The sequence below is a fragment of the Lolium perenne genome, chromosome 2 (assembly GCF_019359855.2).
Source record: "Lolium perenne isolate Kyuss_39 chromosome 2, Kyuss_2.0, whole genome shotgun sequence".
NCBI classification, from domain to species: domain Eukaryota; kingdom Viridiplantae; phylum Streptophyta; class Magnoliopsida; order Poales; family Poaceae; genus Lolium; species Lolium perenne.
Window position 1 is genome coordinate 5,481,829 of NC_067245.2, and position 22,633 is coordinate 5,504,461.

At 45.5% G+C, this 22,633-nt stretch overlaps 1 protein-coding gene across 3 annotated transcripts; it reads left to right on the top strand.

The window, feature by feature from the left end:
- The first annotated feature begins 565 nt into the window (after positions 1-565).
- LOC127330995 (ABC transporter C family member 4) lies at positions 566-13,654 on the top strand. 3 transcript variants are annotated; one of them, XM_071825833.1, is made up of 14 exons: positions 567-1,948; positions 3,530-4,026; positions 4,254-4,488; positions 9,523-9,843; positions 9,922-10,008; positions 10,208-10,840; positions 10,915-11,079; positions 11,198-11,492; positions 11,752-11,966; positions 12,150-12,455; positions 12,537-12,600; positions 12,706-12,771; positions 12,882-13,121; positions 13,265-13,654. In XM_071825833.1, the coding sequence occupies exons 1-14, from the start codon at positions 659-661 to the stop codon at positions 13,366-13,368; spliced, it is 4,518 nt and encodes a 1,505-aa protein (XP_071681934.1). In that variant the 5' UTR covers positions 567-658; the 3' UTR covers positions 13,369-13,654. The 3 variants fall into 3 exon arrangements, with proteins under 3 accessions (XP_071681935.1, XP_071681934.1, XP_051213042.1); XM_051357082.2 differs by lacking the exon at positions 12,706-12,771 and having other exon boundaries at positions 568-1,948; XM_071825834.1 differs by lacking the exons at positions 9,523-9,843; positions 9,922-10,008 and having other exon boundaries at positions 566-1,948.
- Positions 13,655-22,633: the final 8,979 nt, after the last annotated feature.

Genomic DNA, 22,633 nt, shown 5'->3' on the forward strand with positions numbered 1-22,633 from the left:
CCAAGCATTGGCTTGAGATTTAGCCAATCTTCCTCTATGTCAGAGCAACTCTAACAGACTTCATAAATCACACTGGAACCGCATTTTTCTGGCCGATTTACGGGTTCGGCTGAACGTCACGCAGAATAGAGATTGAACTCGCTGTCCGGCCTGAAAAACTTTTTCAGGGCCCGAAAAATTTCAGACTCGATCCATATTACTATAGACTGAAGCGCAGTTTACAGGTCCAAAACTGAATGTATTTCTCACCACTCATCCTGCCATTACACTCAGAATGGACTTTTTGTAGCTCAGGCTACATGCTGGGTGTAGGTCGATTAGCTTATTCCTGTGATTGTTATCTCTCTGCAGTGTTGGTTAGCCGAGCGCGCGTACATAAACACGCAAGGTGACCCTGAACCGGGTATCACTCTACTCCAAAATAATCACACGCCGCTGCGCTGGCTGAGGACATCGCTGGACGGTGGAGGAGCGAGCGATGCATGGTCCATATGAGTCAAGGAGACCGTGCGCAACATGTGGGCAATTTAAGGCCGGCCTACGCATCAGTGTACTCAACTATAGTACTGATGCTCATCAGAAGTAGCGTCCGGCATTAAACCCTCCGCCGTGGACGCTAGAAGTAGCTAGCCAAGCCCTGCGCGCGCGCGCATCCCGCATGGAGACCGCATCACATCCGCCGCCGTCGTGGCTGACCGCGAGATCGTGCAGCCTCCCCTCCGGTGGGATCCTCTCCACGTGCTCGCTGGAGGTGCTCCTCTCGGCGGTGTCCGCGGGGTTCCTTGCCGCCGCCCTCTGCCTCGCGCTTCGCAAGCTCCTTGTGTCCCGTCCGAATGGCACCATCAACGGAAACGCCCACACGCCGCTTCTCGACAGTGAGGCCGTTCCGCGGCCGGAGGTGCGGATCGGCGCCCGCTACATCGTGGCCCTGGCGGCGTCCAGGATCCTCGCCTCATTCTACGCCGTGCTGCTCGTGATGTCTTCTTTAGCGGCGACAGGTGGTGGCTGGGAGGCGGCGTTCTTGGCGCTGCAGTGCGCGGCGCACCTCGCCGCCGCTGTGCTGGTGGCCAGCGAGAGGCGATCTCGTGAGATGACGACGCACCCGAACACCCTCCGGCTCTTCTGGCTCACGGTGCCCGCGCTCACCGCTCTCGTCGCGGCCACCGCGGTCGCGCGCGTCGCATCCGGCGCCGCCGCGCTCCCCGACGACGCTCTCTCGATCGCGGCGCTCGTCCTGTCCCTGCCGCTGCCGGTCCTCGCGGTCTCCGGCGCCACGGGGATCACCATGAACGCGGCGGATAACGATGCCAGGGCCGACGAGAACGTGACGGCGTACGCGCGGGCGTCGTGGCTGTCGCGCGCGTCGTGGGCGTGGATGAACCCGCTGATCAAGCGGGGGTACCACGCGACGCTGAACATCTCCGACGTGCCGGCCCTGGCGCCGCAGCACCGGCCGGAGCGCATGCACGAGCTCTTCGTCTCCCACTGGCCGTCTTCCTGCTCCAGCGGCTCGACATCGGGATCGGGCTGCGCGCGCACGCTGCTCCGGTGCTTCTGGCCGCTGGTCCTGGCGAACGGTGCGTTGGCGCTGCTCCGTCTCGCCGTCATGTACGTCGGGCCGACGCTGATCCAGAGCTTCGTAGACTTCACGAAGGCGGCGCCGGAGCGGCGGCCGCTGTGGGAGGGCGTGAGGCTGGTGCTGGCGCTGCTGGCGGGCAAGGCGGCGGAGGCGGTGTTCAGCCACCAGTACAACTTCCAGTGCCAGAAGCTGGGGATGCAGGTCCGGGGCGCGCTCATCACGGCGCTCTACCGCAAGGGCCTGCGGCTGTCGTGCGCGTCGCGGCACCAGCACGGCCTGGGCGTCATCGTCAACTACATGGCCGTCGACGCGCAGCAGCTCGCCGACATGATGCTCCAGATGCACAACCTATGGCTCATGCCGCTCCAGGTGCGTGCCTGCGTGCCATCGGCAGCTAGCTCTGCATGCATTCACCTGACGCATTTAGTGCGCCGCTGTTTCTCGCGATCCTGTCGGCCACATCACTATGCATATGCATCTCTAGTTTAATTCTACAGTATCCGTAACCTACTAAATAGCGTTTGAGTTTGACATACAGAGAAAACAAAAAAAAGAATATAATATCGGGTTTAAATACAGGATTTATTTTTCTCCCAAAAATAGTGCTAGCAATCTTATACGAAACATTCTTATGCATTTACAAGGATTCCAATATTACGAATCAAATATGCACATATCTTTTTTCCTGCAAAATATAAGTGTAATATAATCCGATACGAAACATTTTTACGCATTTCTAAGGATTTAAATCCTAGAAATCAAACAGCGCACTTAGAAAAAGATTTCTAAGGATGAAAATCCTAGCTATACTTATTTTATGACACCTTTTCAAATCAAACAACCCTTAACTAGTATTCTTATCGCAATGGAGGTAGTAGGTAGCCCTTAACAAGAGTGCTCAGCTTCTCGCCATCCTCTTGGACAGATCTTGTGGATATGTTGATTCGTCTAACTAGGCATGCCGCATTAACTTGACAGTAAATTTTCTGACTATGTACGCATTTTTAATACTAATATGTAGTACTCCATCAGTCCAAGTTAAACTCGCTCTACTAAGTTTGATCAAATATTTACGAAAATGTTATTATCTATAGTATTGAATAGACATATTGAAAAAATACGTTATGGTGAATTTATTGATATTAATTTAGTATTCTAGATGTTTATTATTTTTTGTACAAACTTGGTCAAACTTAAAATGTGTTGACTTTGAGCTAAACTTATATGCCTTAGACTAGTCACAATAGAGAGTATCATATAGTAGTATCATGCATATGATACTAGTGTACGATATTATATTCACAATGCATAGTATCATATATTACATGTATTTAATGATTTGTAGAATCTCAATACAAAAGTGTATACAAAATTTGTTTGGCATTAATTTTTCTAGTTCTACGTGCTATGATACGGTATCTACCTATGATACCACTACCATCTCTTTCATTATTAATTGATATGACACATCAGCATTTTGCATGCATGTACTGCCATTGTGAGTAGTCTTATATTTAAGGTGAGATTGGTAGCAACTTATTATAATCATACAAATTAATAGAAAAAAGTACTTCCTCTAATCCATGGTTTTAGTTTAAAGTTTAAACCCACGACCCTTGTTATGGATCGGAGGTAGTATCACTTTTCTTAGAGTTAAAATGGTTGAGATATATAAGCGTTAACTTTTAGAACTTTTTTCACGTGTGAACCTTTAAAACTTAAGACTAATATTTTAGAATTTCTAATGACTTTGGCCTGACATGGATATATTAGTATTAGTTGCCAAGCAAAATGTTGTTTCGATGTTGTATAGGGTAAATTGTGAAGATAATTTCCAAAAAATAACAATGCCACTCTAGCACATAGAGAGCATAAATTTACGCGATATTTACTCTCGAGACGAGTTATATTTCGCATGTAATAGTTGAATATAAACATATGATTTTGCAGGTGTTTGTGGCCATTGGGATGTTGTACCTGTACCTAGGGCCTCCAGTTATCTCGGCGCTAGTCGGCCTTCTCGGGGTCATGGCTTTCATTATGCTTGGCAACCGCCGGATCAATTGGTACCAGTTCTCGCTGATGAGGGAGCGAGACCAGAGAGTAAAGGCAACGAGTGAGATGTTGAGCTACATGCGTGTGATTAAGCTCCAGGCATGGGAGGAGCACTTCCATGCGCGCATAGCTCGGTTCCGATGCCTCGAATTTGGGTGGTTGTCACGCTTCCTCTACTCCAACTCATACAACATGATCATATTATGGAGTGGCCCGGTCTTCATCTCCGCACTCGTATTCGGGACATGTGTCCTTGTCGGCGTGAGGCTTGACGCTGGACTTGTTTTCACCGCCACCTCCTTCCTTAAGATCCTCGAGGAGCCCATGAGGAGCTTCCCCCAGTCATTGATCCAGGTGTCTGAGGCCATGATCTCACTACAACGCCTTGACTCGTTAAGTCTCATCTTGCTCTTAGCAATTTTCTGGTTCTTTTTTATGTATAAGGATCCCCATACATGTGAACACTACAACATACACAAATCAACATGACAACACCTTATACTACCCCACACTTGAACTATTGCACATCAAGGATAAACCCACGAATATGTTGAAATTTCATGAACGCATGTTTCTAAGAGCAGTAACTAACCTAGTTTTATATTTTCAAATATGTTAGGTACTTAACAAGTGCAGAGCTGGATGATGGTGCGGTAGAGAGGGAGTCGTGTGATGGGCGGGTTGCTGTGCTAGTGAGAGATGGGGTGTTTGCGTGGGACGATGAGGAGGTGCTGCGTGGGATCAACCTGGAGATACATGGCGGTGCGCTGGCAGCAGTTGTGGGCATGGTTGGGTCTGGCAAGTCCTCGTTACTTGGTTGCATCCTCGGGGAGACGACCAGGGTCTCCGGTAAGGTATACCTCATCAAATTTTCTGGCATGCATTTGTGTTTTAGTCCCCAGTGCTTAAAGAGAGAATTCTTACAAGGATCATCCATCGCCTACATACTCACTCCATCGGTTCAGAAATAAGTATCGCAGATTTATCTAGATTTACATGTATCTACACGCGTTTTAGTGTTTAATCTAGATAAATACATGACACTTAACTACAAACGGAGGAAGTAACTTTCTGTCTATCACTTCAATGTGAGCCTCTCTTAATTAGTGCCTACATAAATTTATTCCACACAGTTTATATTAGATGGTTTCACTTTTAATATAAGCTCGGTGTATGCATAAGCACCCCTAGGCATCACTTGCTCATCATGCACTCATGCTTCAGAATAAGCATCAATGATATTGCGGGTTGAAAGAAAAACATTTTATTTCGCTAAGCACGTATGCAAAAGGCTTGTAGTGTACATACTGTAAAAATTATGCGAGATCATGGTTGCATGTTCCTTCATAAAAATAATTCTTCCGTTCGACCACCGATTTAAATGGTTCAATTTTCGACCCAAATCTGAATGTATTTGATTTTCAATTAGCTTAGCACAGTTACCACGTGCTAACATCCGGACGTTTTTCTCCATTTTTTTGCACTCTATCCTGATTATGAGTGCAAAACTTTTGTTTCATCAAGTTTGCATGGTTTTTTGTTTATCTTGTCGCATGTTTACCGTTGTCACTTTGTCACTTCTTCTCTCTATGTTCATGACCCGTTGAATTTCTTTTTAATCCTTTTTGGTCAAGACTTGCCCCCTACAACATGCACACATGGACATTTCTTCGGGGTGAATCCATAATGATATGTTTACATATGATTTGAACCAAATCCAAAACAATAAAAAATGCGAAATGGTGAATACATCTTTCCCTTCAACCCCCTACGTTCAGTTCCAAAATTATCAGTCTCATAGTAACTTTTATCCATATGCGACAATTAGTGACGAGATGTTAAAAAAACTTGTAGAACTGGTGGTTTAGTGTATAGCAGTATGCCAGTTTTGTGGTAATAAGGAGTATATCATATTTGATATTTTTGTATGATATACTCCCCTTAGCTTCAAGTGATTATACAATAATCCACCAGTTTGGTATTGCGAACTTACATTCTCTAATATAAAAGTCTCACAACTAACCACATAAACAATGGCATTTTCATCATACCTACTTATTAAGTTCGTACTAAAAATCATATGTACAGTGGGATTTTAATTATTATAACAACAAAAAATTTGAACAATGGCATGCTAATTACTAAGAATACTAACAATGTTATAAATGTTTATCATACTACGTACTTACTAAGTTTGTATAACAAACGTCACTACAGGAATGGACGCATACGCCGACGGCCGGCTGCCCTCGGCGTAGCCACGCCTGGCCCTCGGCGTATGGCGTCGGCGTCTACCTCCCTCGGCATAGACAATATTGCCGTTGGCGTAGCCCGGCCCTCGGCGTAGCACGCTACGCCGACGGCAAAACCATCGGCATACAAATTTTAAAAATTTGAATTTTCTTTTACCAAAAAAAATTCAAATTTTTTTTCAAATTTTAATTTTTTTTATACCATTTTTTTTTACTTGTTTATCTTTCACCCATACACTTTTAACTCTAAGTACACTTAATCTTAGGTCAAATTACAATCATGGTTAAACTTCCCAGTCGGTCACCCATCCTCACACTACTCCAACCTCAGCACGCTTAACTTCTTGGTTCCATTCGGATGAGCTTCCCTTAAAGAATTAACACCTTACTGATAATAATAGCCTATCAACCCTATTAACCCTTGGACCGTGATGTCACAACTCTTTATTTTTGAATTCCAAACAATTACTTAAGTAAACAATAATGAATATATAAGTAAAAATGAATAATAATATTGAATTTCAAATAACAATAAAATGATTTTATTATTTGGTTTTTTTCTATTTAATATGGAATAATTAATATCTTTAAATCAAAAAATCGAAATTCCACAAATAATATGTCTAAATAGATCAGAAAAATGAGAGGAGTCTAAATATAACATCCATATAATCATTTGAACCTAAAAATTAGAGGAATCCAAATATGACATCCGGTTTGCCATCTGGCCAAAACGGCCCCCTCGGGAGATGCGAAATGGCCGTACCGGGCGCGCTGGTGCACCCGTTCACCATCACGCTAAACGGAAAAAATTTAGCACATAAAGTGATGTGTCTTAGACCTAAAAATATTTTTCGCGGAATTTATTGAGCGACGAAAAGTGTACCCCTAGTTCAAATTCGGTCAGTTTCCAGCGGATTCGGTGGGACACCGCAGGAAGCCGCAGGGATTCCCAGATAGCTAGCGCGCACATATGGCATGTGATATGTGGTGCGGGGGCAGTGTCCTACTACTACGCGGAGGTCTCGCGCAATACAAAATACGCCCCATGTAGCTGCTTTACAAAAAAAAATCATTTTGGCACCCTAAAAATGAAAAAACCATCGACCATGGGTCGGATTGGAAATCCGCTTCCGGGGCCTTGCTTCCCATCCCAGGGACCATGCACGTGCCAAATATGGCCTCGTTCCGACAAACTATGCGGTGTTACAGGCCGTTTCCTACTCATTTCCCCTAAAAGCTATAGAACTCCCGACTTGATAGCCCTGTTCGTGAAGGGTTTTCCAAAATAATTGCCGTATCCCAACTCCGATTTTTGGAGTGGTTACTAGGACACATAAAATGATGTCATGCGGCTCCACGGGATTTTCTGACTTCGTTTAAATTTCCATCTGGCCAAAACGGGAACCCGAGGACATATAAGAAAGTATTTGGAAATCCGCACTAGGAGCCTTGCTTCCCATCTCAAGGACCACGCATGTGCCAAATTTGGCCTCGTTCCGACAAACTATACGGGGTCACGGGCCGTTTCCTACTCATTTCCCCTAAAAGCTATAGAACTCCGGACGTGCTAGTCCTTTTTGTGAAGGGTTTTCGAAAATACTCAAATTCGAATTTGAATATCAGTAAAAAGGATCAAATTGATTTGGAAATGATTCTACTGGACAGGTGACATCAGTACCTTCCATTTGCAAAAGGATTCGCTCGATTTAAGTTTCTACAACTTGAATTAGGTCCAATATACTCGGATTCACATATCCAAATTCGAGTATTTGAAAGTAATTCAAAAGTCCAACTTTTATTGTACCATTGTGTTCTTCACATTTTTCTGAATCCAACGGTATATAATTTGCTAAATTTGGATAAGTAGAACTGAAGATACAAATTTTAGAATTTGCGGCATTTTCTGTCCAAAATAACAAAAAATCAGTAATTAGGAAAACTAGTATCACCGGATAGGAAATTTAATTACGACCTTAACGCAAGAAGAATTATTTGAAACGGAGCTATAGATCTATATATATGGAATTTCAAAGTTTTGTCATGAGCTAGAGCTAGCACCATTGATCGATCGATCCCTTGACCCGTATGTGTTGTTAACAATCTACGCGAGGCCTTTGCTATGCCTAGGGTCACCGTCGGCGTATCGGTGTCTACGCCGAGGGCTTTGCTATGCCTAGGGTCACCGTCGGTGTATCGGCGTCTACGCCGAGGGCTTTGCTACGCCGAGGGCACGCACAGCGGGCTGGCCTCGCCGAGCTCTACGCCGACGGCCCCGACCTTTGGCCGTCGGCGTAGAGTTTGGCCGTCGGCGCTTAGCCCCATTCCTGTAGTGAACTAAATGAAAAGTGGCATGTTAATTACTAACAATATGATAAACAATTCACCATTCATCTTAGGGTCGGAGTAGTCATCCTTCGGTCGGCGGCTCTTTCGGCGGGGGCTACTCTCAAGGTGTTGCAGGATCGGAGATGACCTCGCTCCCAAGGATCAGGGAACCACACGCCAATGCCAACCTCGTCTTCGTCCTCTCTCTCTCCACCACTCACCTCTCGGCCATGGTGTCGTCCCCTCTTCCCGCACATACCATATCATTGCCACCACATCGTCCCCCTGTCCTCTCGTGCATGTCATGTCTCGCCTTTTCCTCCCCTACTCCTGATGATGAGGAGGGGAGGAGACATGCCCCCACACACTGGAGAAACTCTCACAGGAAAGGTGCAACGTCACATGAGCGCCGCTGCCACACCATGTCTGGATAATCCAGCTTTTCCAACATCTAGCTGCCCCTATTTCTATTCGTTTCACGTACCAAATTTTCTTTTTTCGTGTCTTTTTTTGATAGCAGATTTTAAAAAGATAGGATTAACATGACGCAGTTAAGCTAACGTAAATGTGGATTTTAGCAAAATCTCCAACTCAACAAGCCTGGCGGAAGGCAACAGCTCAGGGCCGGGGTCAGATGGAGATCGAAATGGAGATAGTCACTTGGGGGTCTCTGCTTCTCTTCTGGGCAGAGTCGCTCCGCTGCGTGGCCCCGAGGGCGGCAGCCGGCTCGGAGGGCCACCACCCTGCCTACACCTAGATTGCAGAGCAGCACGGGCGACGCCGACGCGGTGGCGGGCACCGGAGAATTGCACGGCGGTGCTTAGATTGTCACCGGCGAACAGACCGGAGCGCCTCGGAAATTAAGGGTTCGTTCCGGTTGCCCTCTTTGGTTCTTGTAATCGCCCAGTAATTTTGGCTGTTGTCTTAATAGATCACCATAGTGGATGACCGTTCCGGACCAAGAAACTGGTGTGGAAGAACATTGAGCAAAAATACTTTACTTAAGCAAATTTATTCGATTCTTAATCCAGTAGAATCTGGTAAACCGGTGGTTACCAGTCCTACCGACCAACTCCGGTATATTTTCAGAAACACACTAGAATAGTAAGGCCTTCTAGTAACAATGTACTAGTACATCCATTCGTTTTCTAACAAAAGATATACTACTTCTGTTTGCCTATATAATTCAATGTATTGCACATTTTAAGAGGAATCAAAATATTTCATACATTTCCGGAGCAGGAATCCACTTCCAGTGTTTTTACATTTGTGCACCTTGACATCCAACAAATTCTGCGTCTCTTGCAGGTCAAGGTATGTGGCAGCACAGCGTACGTTGCGCAGACGGCATGGATTCAGAGTGGCACCATCGAGGAGAACATCCGGTTTGGGCAGCCGATGCACAGGGAGAGGTACAGGGAGGCCATCAGGGTGTGCTGCCTGGAGAAGGACTTGGCGATGATGGAGTTCGGCGACCAGACTGAGATCGGTGAGCGCGGGATCAACCTCAGCGGCGGGCAGCAGCAGCGCATCCAGCTAGCGCGCGCCGTCTATCAGGACTGCGATGTCTACCTCCTTGATGACGTCTTTAGTGCAGTCGACGCTCATACAGGCAGTGAGATCTTCAAGGTACTACGTCACGCTAGATGTGGGTGGTTTTGTAATGATAAGTGGTATTTTAGTGGCAGACTGAATTCTTTCTTGCAGGAGTGTGTGCGAGGTGCTCTGAGGAACAAGACTGTAGTGCTTGTGACTCACCAAGTCGATTTTTTGCACAATGCCGATGTCATATATGTAAGTACATTGCATATATAGTCTTCATCATCCTTGGTTCAATGTAAAATTAGCGGTTTCACTGTTAAATTCTTCTAAAAAAATAATAGAAAGATTAAACTTATGAATGATTGATATAGAAAATTTTCTTCAACTTTGTTGACATATTTTTGTTTCTTGGGGATCTTTATTCTTTTACATTTTGGAAATATACTTGCAGGTAATGAATGATGGCATGATAGTGCAATCTGGCAAGTACAGTGAGCTCCTCAAGGCCGGAACCAACTTCACAGCTCTCGTTGCCGCGCACGACAACTCCATGGAACTAGTGGAGAGTGCAACACCAGAGGCTCGGAAAGGCGACCGCCAGCTGCCCATCTCCCACCAGCCATCAAGCAAAACCAACAGGTCATCCAATGTCAATGTTGGTGCCTCCATCTTCGTCACAGCGGTGGTCAAGTCTAAAAAGGCATCAGCGCGGCTGACCAAGGACGAGGAGCGTGCGAGCAGCCACGTTAGCTTCGACGTTTACAAGCAGTACATGACCAAGACTTGGGGTTGGTGGGGCGTGGTGGCAGTGATCTTCATGTCTGTGGTGTGGCAAGGGTCCGTGGTGGCCAGCGACTACTGGCTCTCATATGAGACCTCCGGCGAGTTCCAGCCATCTATGTTCATCCAGGTGTATGTCATCATTGCTGCTGCCTCAGTGGTATTTCTATCAGTGTGGTTTTTTCTTGTGGCCTTCATTGGCCTCCAGACCGCCAACCGGTTCTTCAACCAGATCCTCCATAGTATCCTCCACGCTCCCATGTCCTTCTTTGACACCACCCCCTCCGGCAGGATCCTCACCAGGGTATATACATACACTGCATCTTAGAAATTAAGCATATTTGATGTTCTGGATGTGTGCATGACATGATTTTACAGGCATCATCGGACCAGATGATCATTGATCTCGTGCTTCCATTCTTTATCTGGATGGCCGTGTCCATGTACATCTCAATGATCAGCGTGGTTATCGTCACATGCCAAGTGGCATGGCCATCCGTCATCGCCATCATTCCGTTGGTGTTACTCAACCTATGGTACAGGGTAAGTTAATTATGACAATCTGGAACTAAAATGTAATAACACCATCTCACTGGTGCATAATTTTTTTTATTGCTATTGTGTTTTGATCTACCTACTTGGCTACCAACTTGATTTACAGAGCTACTACCTTTCGACGTCGAGGGAGCTGACTCGTCTCGAGTCCATCACCAAGGCTCCGGTGATCAACCACTTCTCCGAGACGGTTCAGGGTGTTATCACCATCAGAAGCTTCAGAAAGGGAGAGAGCTTCTTCCAGGAGAACCTGAATCGCCTGAATTCTAGTTTGAAGATGGACTTCCACAACAATGGCGCCAATGAGTGGCTTGGCTTCCGCTTAGAGCTCTTGGGAAGCTTTGTTCTTTGCTTCACTGCTTTGCTCATGGTCACATTGCCCAAAAGCTTCGTCAAGCAAGGTGCGCCTCTCTTCTTACCATTTTCACATACCATTGATGTCCCAGATCCATTTGACAAATGAGTTGCGCTGATGGAACGTTTTCAACTTCAAAGAATTTACACGGATATTAAACTTCTGCAAATTCAAGACTAATGTATTTATGTCAACTATCAAATCTAAATAATGACAAAGCATATCTGTCAAATAACACCTGTTCACGAGCGTCCTTGAAGAGCTGTAGTCATGTTTCTAAGCTACTGATGGTGCTTATGATGCAGAGTTCGTGGGTCTATCGCTCTCGTATGGTCTATCCCTCAACTCAATATTTTTCTATGGTATATGGGTGAGTTGCCTCATTGAAAACAAAATGGTATCTGTCGAGAGGATAAAGCAATTCATAAGTATCGCACCTGAGACAGAATGGAGGATCAAGGAATGCTTACCTGTTGCAAACTGGCCTTCAAAAGGAGATATCAATATCATTGATCTTAAGGTAACTTGTACATTGTACTTCTATATTTAACAACAGATATGGCACAATATCTTGAAGATGCTAATTAAAGCGCTTCGATCAGTGACATCTTCATCTTCTGATAACTAAGTAGCTTCTTCATCTTCTCTTGTAACTGAAAAATATGAAGTGCACAATTTATGTCTGTCTACTGAATGTATGCAGGTTAGGTATCGGAATAACACTCCACTGGTGTTGAAGGGTATCACAATAAGCATACATGGAGGAGAGAAGATTGGAGTCGTTGGTAGAACAGGAAGTGGGAAATCAACGCTGATCCAAGCCTTTTTCCGAATGGTGGAGCCTTGTGAGGGGAAGATAATAATCGACGGCGTTGACATCTGCACATTAGGACTCCATGATTTGAGGTCTAGGTTCGGTATCATCCCACAAGAGCCTGTTCTGTTTGAGGGCACGATTCGTAGCAACATTGACCCGCTTGAGAAGTACTCCGATGAGGAAATTTGGCAGGTATGTTACCAGCAACAAGTCAAAGTTCGCCTCTGTAAATTTGCTGTGACTTTTTTGTATCCTAAATTTAGATCATTTTAGGCCCTGGATCGTTGTCAGCTCAAAGAAGTTGTGGTTTCAAAACCGGAAAAGCTTGAAGCATCAGGTACTAGCTCCAATTATTATCTTATATTACTATTCGGACTGTATGCACTGGTTCTACCTCAGCGAGCATGCACATGAGCTAATACATGATTTGTTGTAATAGTAGCTCCGTTACTTGAATTAACAAAGCAACTGAAGTTGCCTAATCTTTGTGCATTACCAAGTATGCTAGGTGACTAAACATCTTTAAGTACAACATGTTGTTAGAACTTAGAACATTCTTTGCACCTGCATATATATACTAATATCCTGGTACCATTGCAACGTCTATATATACCTTAGTTGTCACCAACGGTGAGAACTGGAGCGTGGGGCAACGTCAGCTGCTTTGTTTGGGTAGGGTAATGCTGAAACGCAGCAGGGTACTGTTCATGGATGAGGCCACTGCTTCAGTGGACTCCCAAACCGATGCTGTGATTCAGAGGATCATCCGGGAAGACTTCGCGGCATGCACCGTCATCACCATCGCGCACAGGATACCGACGGTCATGGACTGCGACAGAGTCCTGGTTATAGATGATGGTAACTAATTAACCGCCTGAGATTTTATCCTTTTGTTCAGACACTGAAAATTCAAGTTAACCATCTTATCTGTTGCTCAATGTGTTTAGTCATACCTTAATCAACAAGCTAATGATCTGAATGATTGATGTGCTACTTATCAGGACTATCTAAGGAGTTTGACCAGCCCATCAACCTGATTGAGAGGCGGTCGCTGTTTGGAGCACTAGTTCAAGAGTATGCAAACCGGTCGTCGGATGCGTCGTAGGCTGGATGAAATGGTGGCTGGGCTTTTCCACATTTTTTACTTTACTTTTTTTTTGCCGAAATGGTAGCCCTGGCGGGTGGGGCTGTGTGTTGCATAGTTTATCCTGTCGCCCAGAGATGTGATTCAAACCATACAGGGTATACCATTCTCAGAGTTATGCCCTTTAGGAAGGAGGTTTGTTGTAGTTGTAGGGTAATTTTCAGAAAAATTGAGCCGGCATGTTAAACATGATGATGTTTTGAGACCTTATGGAATTTTTCACCTCTCATCCTTTCGGCAACTTCCATTCTCAAAGATGGCTGAGTAGAACGGTGACTTCGTCACGGAACTGACAGTAGACTGGGGTTTCTATTTTGAGAAGATAGAGATCAGATCAACACCAAAAGGAAAGATAAATGTGCAGCTACCACATAAGTAGGACAGAAGGTCATTCTAATATAATCTATCCAGAACTTTTCTTTTGACCACGAATATATCCAGAATTATTATGAACACATTTGTCCACACTCCACTCCAGTACTGCAAGTAAAATATGGTTCCGTATGTAAGCTGAGTACGCGGAACTCCCTATTTTGAAAATTGTACAAGTCATACTTCTAAGTTTTTTTAAAGGTTGGATGTACTCAATGATATAATTACGAACATGCAAAATCTCAGTATGACAATATTTATAATTTTAAAATATACACTATTCACTATACTTAGATCCACAAATTTGTTTTTTGTGTGGCCTCAAATACAGACTCATATTTGCAAAGGCAGAGTCTTTTTTGTTACTCGTATTTGCAAAGGCTTAGAGTCCTTTTTGTTATTAACGCGAGAAGCAAATAACGGAGAATGAACAAGAACACACGCAAGGGACATAATATTTTAACGTGGAAAATCCTCTCCAACAAAGTGATGTAAAACCACGGCCACCACCTCGCGAAACTTCACTATATGGGAAAGTGTTACAAACTCCGTGAGTTATCTTATATTCTAATAAACTTTAGCCGACGGCTTACAAGAGGTATATATAGACGGTGATGATGATCCGTACCACGAGGAGGGGATGGGAGGACCACCCGCACCCCCCAAGTTTACCGTCGATGAGCCTCGCTTCGGTCCATCGTTAGACTTCTAATTTGGATCATAATATAACACTTTTCGCTAGGTCCAAATTCATCAAAGTGAAAGATGTGATCCAATGGAAATCCTGCATTTTGAGCCCTTATACATCAGTGGCTGCATGGGATTTACTTTTCCAGAATTTTTAACAACTTCAAAACTGAGTTTTGAATTTTTTAAAATAAAGAGTTATGAGTTATATGTTGCTTGGCCTCCATTTTAATTTTCCAGTTCAGTATGCAATCAAGTGCTAGGTAGGAGCCTATAGGATACATATGCATATTCAAGATTGAAGATTCAAGAGCGAGAAATAGTTTACATGCATGATGTGGCATTGCGAAAATGGAATAGTGTATGTATAAATGTCACACAAAAATAAACCAACAAATCCAACATGCCTTTAAATAGCAAGAACAAACAAAATTCTCGAAAGAAAAACACTAAAACACACATTCATTTCACACTACCAGAAATCACCATCACTCGGCCACACATGGCGTGCCCTTCTTTGCTAGTATTTTTTTAGGGCACGACACAATGAAAAGTTTACATGCATGTGGCATGCATCGAGAAAATAGCAAAAGAAGCAATTTTGCATGAGATGAGAAAATCAGGCAGATCCGTTGGCGAGTTCAGTATGTAGATGTGGCCTCTTGTACGTCACGCATATCGCAGAAGGGCACGCCGTCGATGGCCTCCCCGACGCGCCTCCCCTTGCATGAAACCTCCAACACGTGCCTCTCGTTTTGCACGCCCTCTGTGTACGGGATCGATATCGTGACGTCGAACACGCCGGCGGCGCGCCGCACGTCCGCCACCAGGTTGTCTAGGTTCAGCCACGACTGCCACACGCGGCCGCGCGCGATGACGGTCCGCGTGCCCTGGGTCTCGCAGAATTTGGGCACCGCGGCGGAGGCGAGCTGGAGGCCGTGGTAGTTCACACGCGCGGTGGTGCCGGGGTAGGCGCAGGTGTGGATGAAAGGGCTCCGTGGCGCGACGAGGACGGTGAGGTTAAACTCGAGATCCAGCGCGGTCCGGCGGCCGCCAGGGTCGAGGCCGGAGACGGCGGCGATGGCGACGGAGTAGTGCGGCTCCTTGTACAAGGACCCTTCGATGATGAGCCAGAGGGTCCCTATCGTCAATAATAAGAGGACGGACCCCAAGAGGACATACATGCAGATTATACATCCTGGTGGTAGTTCAGGCTCAGCCGTGCATGTTGCCGGTGTCGGGCGAGGAGGAAAAGTTCCTTGCTCAATGTCCATCGCCGCCAGTGTCGGGGGCGGGCGAGGTGGAGAAGTCCCTTGCTCCGTGTCCGTGTTCATGATCGTCATGTTTCCGAGGAGAGGGCCTCCCTGGGTTTATGTAGATCGATGGGTGGAGGAGATTTTTGGTCGAGACTCGAGAGTTGAGGCCTTCCTTCCTTGGCAATGGCGCGCAAGACGCAGATTAATTGGTCGTCCGTGTTGGCTTTGTGGGTGTTTCTTGCTGTAGTTGCTTACCATATCTCCATGGATCGCAGATTCCAACCATACGGCGGCGCGTCCGCTCGTATTTTTGGCCGAGTAAACAAGTCGGGCAGCGTTGGTGACTCTGCTTCGCCTATGCCAATTGGAAAACAGAGCAAACCCTATTTATGTGTTTGAGCATAGACGTCTCCCCCCGGCAGCCACTTTTTTCATCCGGACAATAAAAAATAGCCCAGTCACGTCTTAAGGTCCATGTTTTCGTCCGGATTCGGGCTTTCGTCCATCCGTCGAACCCATATCAACCCAGCCCCCCGAGGAGCGCTCGGGGAGTCCGGAGGAAACAATAGCACGGGAATCGTCGAGGAAACTAACTTCCCGTGCAACTGGTGGCCTCGACTTGTCGGCGAAAAAGGCCGATCGTTATCCTCATCGCATCGTCTTCCGCGCGCTGCAAAAACCTGCTGCTGATCAATATTCGCCAACGCGTAGCTTCCACGCGGTGAGTTAATGACGTCTCCTCGAATTCACGCGCTGACCCCTCTATTTATTACGGAGCTACCGCGTCTGGCCGCATTCACTGCCAGCATCCCCACTCTTCTCTCCCCCGAAAACTCCTCCAGCAATGGCGAACCGCTTCCCGGGCGATGGTGCAGCGAACAACGGTTTCGGCCGGCAATCTCTGGACCAATGGGAGGGGAGGCTGCTGTACATGGCGGGCTACCCGGCGTCGCCGGACTTCCACGCACCCGGAGGCTGGTGCCTGAGCGTGGGGGGCGTCCCGATCCCGCCGCCGCCAGTGGGACGCGACGCCCTCGACGCCGAGATCGACGCGGTGATCGCCACCCTCGGCGACGAGCAGCGCGCCGAGCCGCGTTTCTTCCCCGACAACTACGACGCGTGGACGGACTTCTTCCGGCGATGGTGTAACATCCCAAGTTTTCAAATCAATAAAGACAAAGAATTCAAATGCTCAAATTTTACAACTAACAAAAACTTTTATTTGCATATAGTGATATACATAGTGTTCATGCATTCTTGTGTGCCATTACCATGATGAGTGTTTGTGTGATAATCAAATGTGCTTAAACTCAAATGTGCTTAAACCCTATTACATGATCATAGAACCCCAAATAGAGAGAAATAAAATAAATGGAAAAATGCAAATCTCACTCACATACACATTTGGCCATTTTTGCAAATCATGAACCAAGACCACCATGGCTTGTACCAATGCTTGTGAAACACCAATATAACAATAACAACCACTTTTGCATCAAATAAACACAAATCAAAGCAAATGAAATATCAAAATTCCATCACATATGATAATGGTCAAATTGAACTTTTATATCATCATGCCCACTTTGAGCCCCTGGATTAGAAGATTTTTAAACTAAAACCTCTCACCTCTTTCCACCTCATCCAAGACCATATCAAGATGAACATTTTTGGTGTTGACCATCATGGTTGACTCTATCTACATTGACCAGTATAAAGGTGACAAGTGGCAATTGTGAGACAAAGAGAAGATCATCCCCATTTTTGAAACTTTGCAAACCAGCACCATTTTTCAAACCACCACCACCATTCTACTCCATTGATTATTCAAATCCACTCCACCAAAAAGATTTGAAAAATTCAAACAAAACCTTCATGCGGCCATTGTGTCTAATACCTTGCAGGCATTAATTCAGATTTGACACACACTCTATTATTCACCGGATTTTTGACTAAACCTCTTTTGTTCAGAGATGATCATTGATCCTCTACACCTCCTGCATCACTGCCAGTACTTGCTCTTGATGATTAAAACGTGGAGAGGGTAAAAACAACACCATGCCGTGCACCATGCCGGCCAGCATGCCACCCCTCTCTCAGATCCTCTCCATGCACTTTAACCTTGTCCAATAGAATCCCCTGACTTTGTTGATCATCACCATGCACGGCCCTGGTTCGCACGAGGCTGGCATTGGCCAGGCCAGAGCGTGCCTAGCACGCCCAGGCACGCCAGCGTGCGCACTCGCCACGCCCTGGACGCGCCAGAGCATGGGCTCGCCCCATCTCCTCCGTCCTCCCCTACACCTCTCCTTCTGCATCAAGCGACACCATGATGTCTACGCCCCCCTCCTTTTCCTGTAGACAGTGTTGGGCCTCCAAGAGCAGAGGTTTGTAGAACAGCAGCAAGTTTTCCCTTAAGTGGATCACCCAAGGTTTATCGAACTCAGGGAGGAAGAGGTCAAAGATATCCCTCTCATGCAACCCTGCAACCACAAAGCAAGAAGTCTCTTGTGTCCCTAACACACCTAATAGGTGCACTAGTTCGGCGAAGAGATAGTGAAATACAGGTGGTATGAATATATAGTAGCAGTAGCAACGGTGCCAGAAAATAGCTTGCTGGCGTGTTGTTGATGGTGGTAGTATTGCAGCAGTAACGTGAAAAACATGTAAACAAGCAGCGATAGCAGTATTTAGGAACAAGGCCTAGGGATTAGACTTTCACTAGTGGACACTCTCAACATTGATCACATAACAGAATAGATAAATGCATACTCTACACTCTTGTTGGATGATGAACACATTGCGTAGGATTACACGAACCCTCAATGCCGGAGTTAACAAGCTCCACAATTCAATGTTCATATTTAAGTAACCTTAGAGTGCATGAAAGATCAATTCGACTAACCAAGTACTAACATAGCATGCACACTGTCACCTTCATGCTTATGTAGGAGGAATAGTACACATCAATACTATCATAGCAATAGTTAACTTCGCAATCTACAAGAGATCATGATCATAGCATAAACCAAGTACTAACACGGATGCACACACTGTCACCATTACATCGTGCAGGAGGAATAAAACTACTTTAATAACATTGCTAGAGTAGCACATAGATAAATTGTGATACAAATACATTGCAATCATAAAGAGATATAAATAAGCCCCTCACTATGCCATTCATCAGTGAATAAGTATTCTGTGAAATATAGCCTAAGAGACCCACACGGTGCACACACTGTCACCTTTACACACGTGGGACAAGGAGTCTCCGGAGATCACATAAGTAAAATTCACTTGACTAGCATAACGACATCTAGATTACAAGCATCATCATATGAATCTCAATCATGTAAGGCAGCTCATGAGATTATTGTATTGAAGTACATAGGAGAGAGATGAACCACATAGCTACCGGTACAGCCCCGAGCCTCGATGGAGAACTACTCCCTCCTCATGGGAGCAGCAGCGGTGATGAAGATGGCGGTGGAGATGGCAGCGGTGTCGATGGAGAAGCCTTCCGGGGGCACTTCCCCGTTCCGGCGGCGTGCTGGAACAGAGACTCCTGTCCCCCAGATCTTGGCTTCGCGATGGCGGCGGCTCTGGAAGGTTTCTGTGGGTTTCGTCGAACGTATCAGGGTTTTCGCGACGGAGGCTTTAAATAGGCGAAGAGGCGGTGCAGGAGGGCTTCTGGGGGGCCCACACCATAGGGCGGCGCGACCCCCCCTCTGGCCGCGCCAGGGTGTGGTGTGGGGCCCCCAGGGCTTCCCTCTGGCGGCTCTCGGGTGTTCTGGATGGTTCCGGGAAAAATAGGAACCTGGGCGTTGATTTCGTCCGATTCCGAGAATATTTCGTTACTAGGATTTCTGAAACCATAAACAGCAGAAAACAGGAACTGGCACTTCGGCATCTTGTTAATAGGTTAGTTCCAGAAAATGCACGAATATGACATAAAGTGTGCATAAAACATGTAGATAACATCAATAATGTGGCATGGAACATAAGAAATTATCGATACGTCGGAGACGTATCACACCACTACTCCCTCTAGCCCGTAGACATGCTCAAGCCCCTGCGCATGCACCGTCGCCGTCGTCCTCGTCGACTTTCCGCCGCCAGTACTGTGACACGTTCTGCATCATCCCGAGCGATCACCTCACCCTTTTGCTGCGCCAGCTAGTCGTTGAGCATCGCCATGATGCCGCCTACACCACGCCGTCCTCGCCTTGGCCTTTCGCGCACCGGAGATGCCGCACCATGCTCGACCTTCCTCAGCACCCGCAACACCCTCGCGATTCTATAAATAGAGCTCCCCCGCTCCTCCATTCTTCACAGCACCTCACTCTCCTCCCATCTCTGCTTCTCCTCGAACAGCTAATTAGCCACCACCTCGCCGGAGCAGCCCCAATTTGAAGCCGGAGCCCGCCAGTAACCGCAGGTCGCCGCCGTCGGTTGGAGCCTCCCCGAGCGCCGCCGCTGGTACCAGTCGACTCGTCGTCCTCGCCAACGTCGCCGCGCACCTCACCGTCGACCGCCGGAGCACCGGTAGGCTCTCCGACCCCCACCCTCGCCGCCAGAGCCACGGCCTCTCGTCGGAGATGACGATGCTCGTGCGCCGTTAGATCTATTTCTAATCCAACGTCCCACGCTCGCCCATACCCCTTCGCCTGTTATGATTCGCTGACAGGTGGAACCCACCATGTCAGACGGCCTGCTCGCGCTGGACGCGCAGATGGGCTGGCCCGTTTGATTTTCTTCTCTGCGGTCCGTTTAGCTTTCCCGTCGAAGCCCAAACATTCAAATTCGAATTTAAGATTTATTGGAATTGCTTGCAGATGCTTTGCTAAAACTTAAATAGTTTCAAATCGGCTGAACCAAATTTTGTGAACTTTATATATTTGGAAAGCTTGGAAAAAGATCTAAGCAACCACACTGGTCTCACCCTCAGATTCAGTGTAGAATTCAAATAGTAAAAATAACTTGGAAAAAGATCTAAGCAACCACACTGGTCTCACCCTCAGATTCAGTGTAGAATTCAAATAGTAAAAATAACAAGGCAGGGCCTTTTCAAACTTCAAACTTTATTTAAAATTCAACCATAAGTGATTTTGAGTTGATTCCAACTCACATAAATCACATTTGACATACTCTAATTGTTTTTGCAAAAAGATATTATAGTTGTTTGTATGACCATGGACTAGAGCAAAACAATGGCTATGGAGCCATTTCTAGTCCATTTAAATCATCTAAATTAAATTGTTTAAATAGTATGAGAGTTACTCTCTCATTTAAATCTTGATCTTAAGTAATTCAATAAGAGGTAATGACCTTGGTCCAATGAACCTCATATTTTATTACTTAGTGATATTAAATCATTACCATGCTATTATTAACATGCATGAGGTGTAGCACCTCATTTAAATCACACTTCCAAATAATAAATATGAAGTGTTGACCTGGGTCAACATATATTCATACCTTATTATTAATTGAAGAGATTAAATCTTAATAAGATTCAATGAGAGGAAGTTATTTTCTCCAAAGCATTACATAGCACACCAAATCAATATTTGTAATGAGAGGAAATTATTTTTCTTTAAAAGAAAACAAAGTCAACCACCATGTGAATAAGATTGTGACGTTAGAATAGTTTGTGTGAACCCTTGGTGCATGTTAGTCTAGCATATAAAATGGTGTGGGGATTGTATACCTCGTATTCGTGTATAGATGCTAGTACCGAGGAGTACCAGGAGGAGGAGGTCTACTCTCAGGAGGAGGAAGAGAACTTTGATCACTACCCCACTCAAGGCAAGCTAATATTCTTGCAAACCACCCTAATGCAAAGCTCTACAAGAGCAAGGCACCCTCACATGTTACTTTATGTCTAAAGATCCTATCCCATGTTTTTACCTTGCAATTATTTTGCTTATTGTATTTCAAAGTTTACTTTTGATTTATGATTCACTTGGTCTAGAATAGAACAAGAGCATCAAATTTAGCCTAGAGCAATCAAAGCTAGATAGCACCCCTCATGACTAGTTGCTAGTGCTAAATAAATAAAATTGACTACTCTAGATGGGAACATGTGAAATGAAATGACTTTGAAAGATTTTGAAGGAGAATGTGACATGAATGACTTGGTGAATTTTGATAAAAACTGATAATTGGGTTCGGATGCGATACCCATCCAATTATACAAGTACCCCCACAATACCTGATTATGGGTAGGGCTTAACAAGAAGTTTATGTATTTTAGTATGGGTTCCCTCTAAACAAGCGTCATAGGGGTTATGCCGAGGCTGCCTCCGTTAAAAGTGAAATGACGTGAATATGAGGTGAATGTCCGACCCAAGCCCTGTGTAGTTCCCGGGTTGACGGTTTGTCTTCACCGGGAGGCCAAGCTCATGGGGAGAGGTGCCTATACTAGAGTATATAAGTGAAAGGTTAGGGTTGATGATCCGCGTACTGAGTTACGATGATTCAGGGTTATCCCTGAAGGATGTAATCAAAAGTTGTGGCACAAGAGTACAACCTCTGCAGAGTGTTAAACCTATTCGAATAGCCGTGTCCACGGTTACGGACGATTGTAAAGGCCATACTGTTCCGTTGTCAGAACTTTTGACTTAAAAAGGAATGTTGAACTGAAAGGTGAATTGACTTGAACCACAACTGAGTTGTGTGAATGACACTAATGTTCCCACTTGAGTTAGTTAGAAAAATGAGGAGTCTTTACTAAATGTTTATGAACTAAACTTGGCTTTATGCAAATAAACCTAGAGCTTAGCACCCCTTAATAAAATTGATAGGTAATTACATTAGTATTAGTTTGCGAGTACTTTAAAGTACTCATGGCTGTCTCCCTGGCTATTCAAATGCCGGACTATGAAGAGGAGCAACAGTATCAAGAT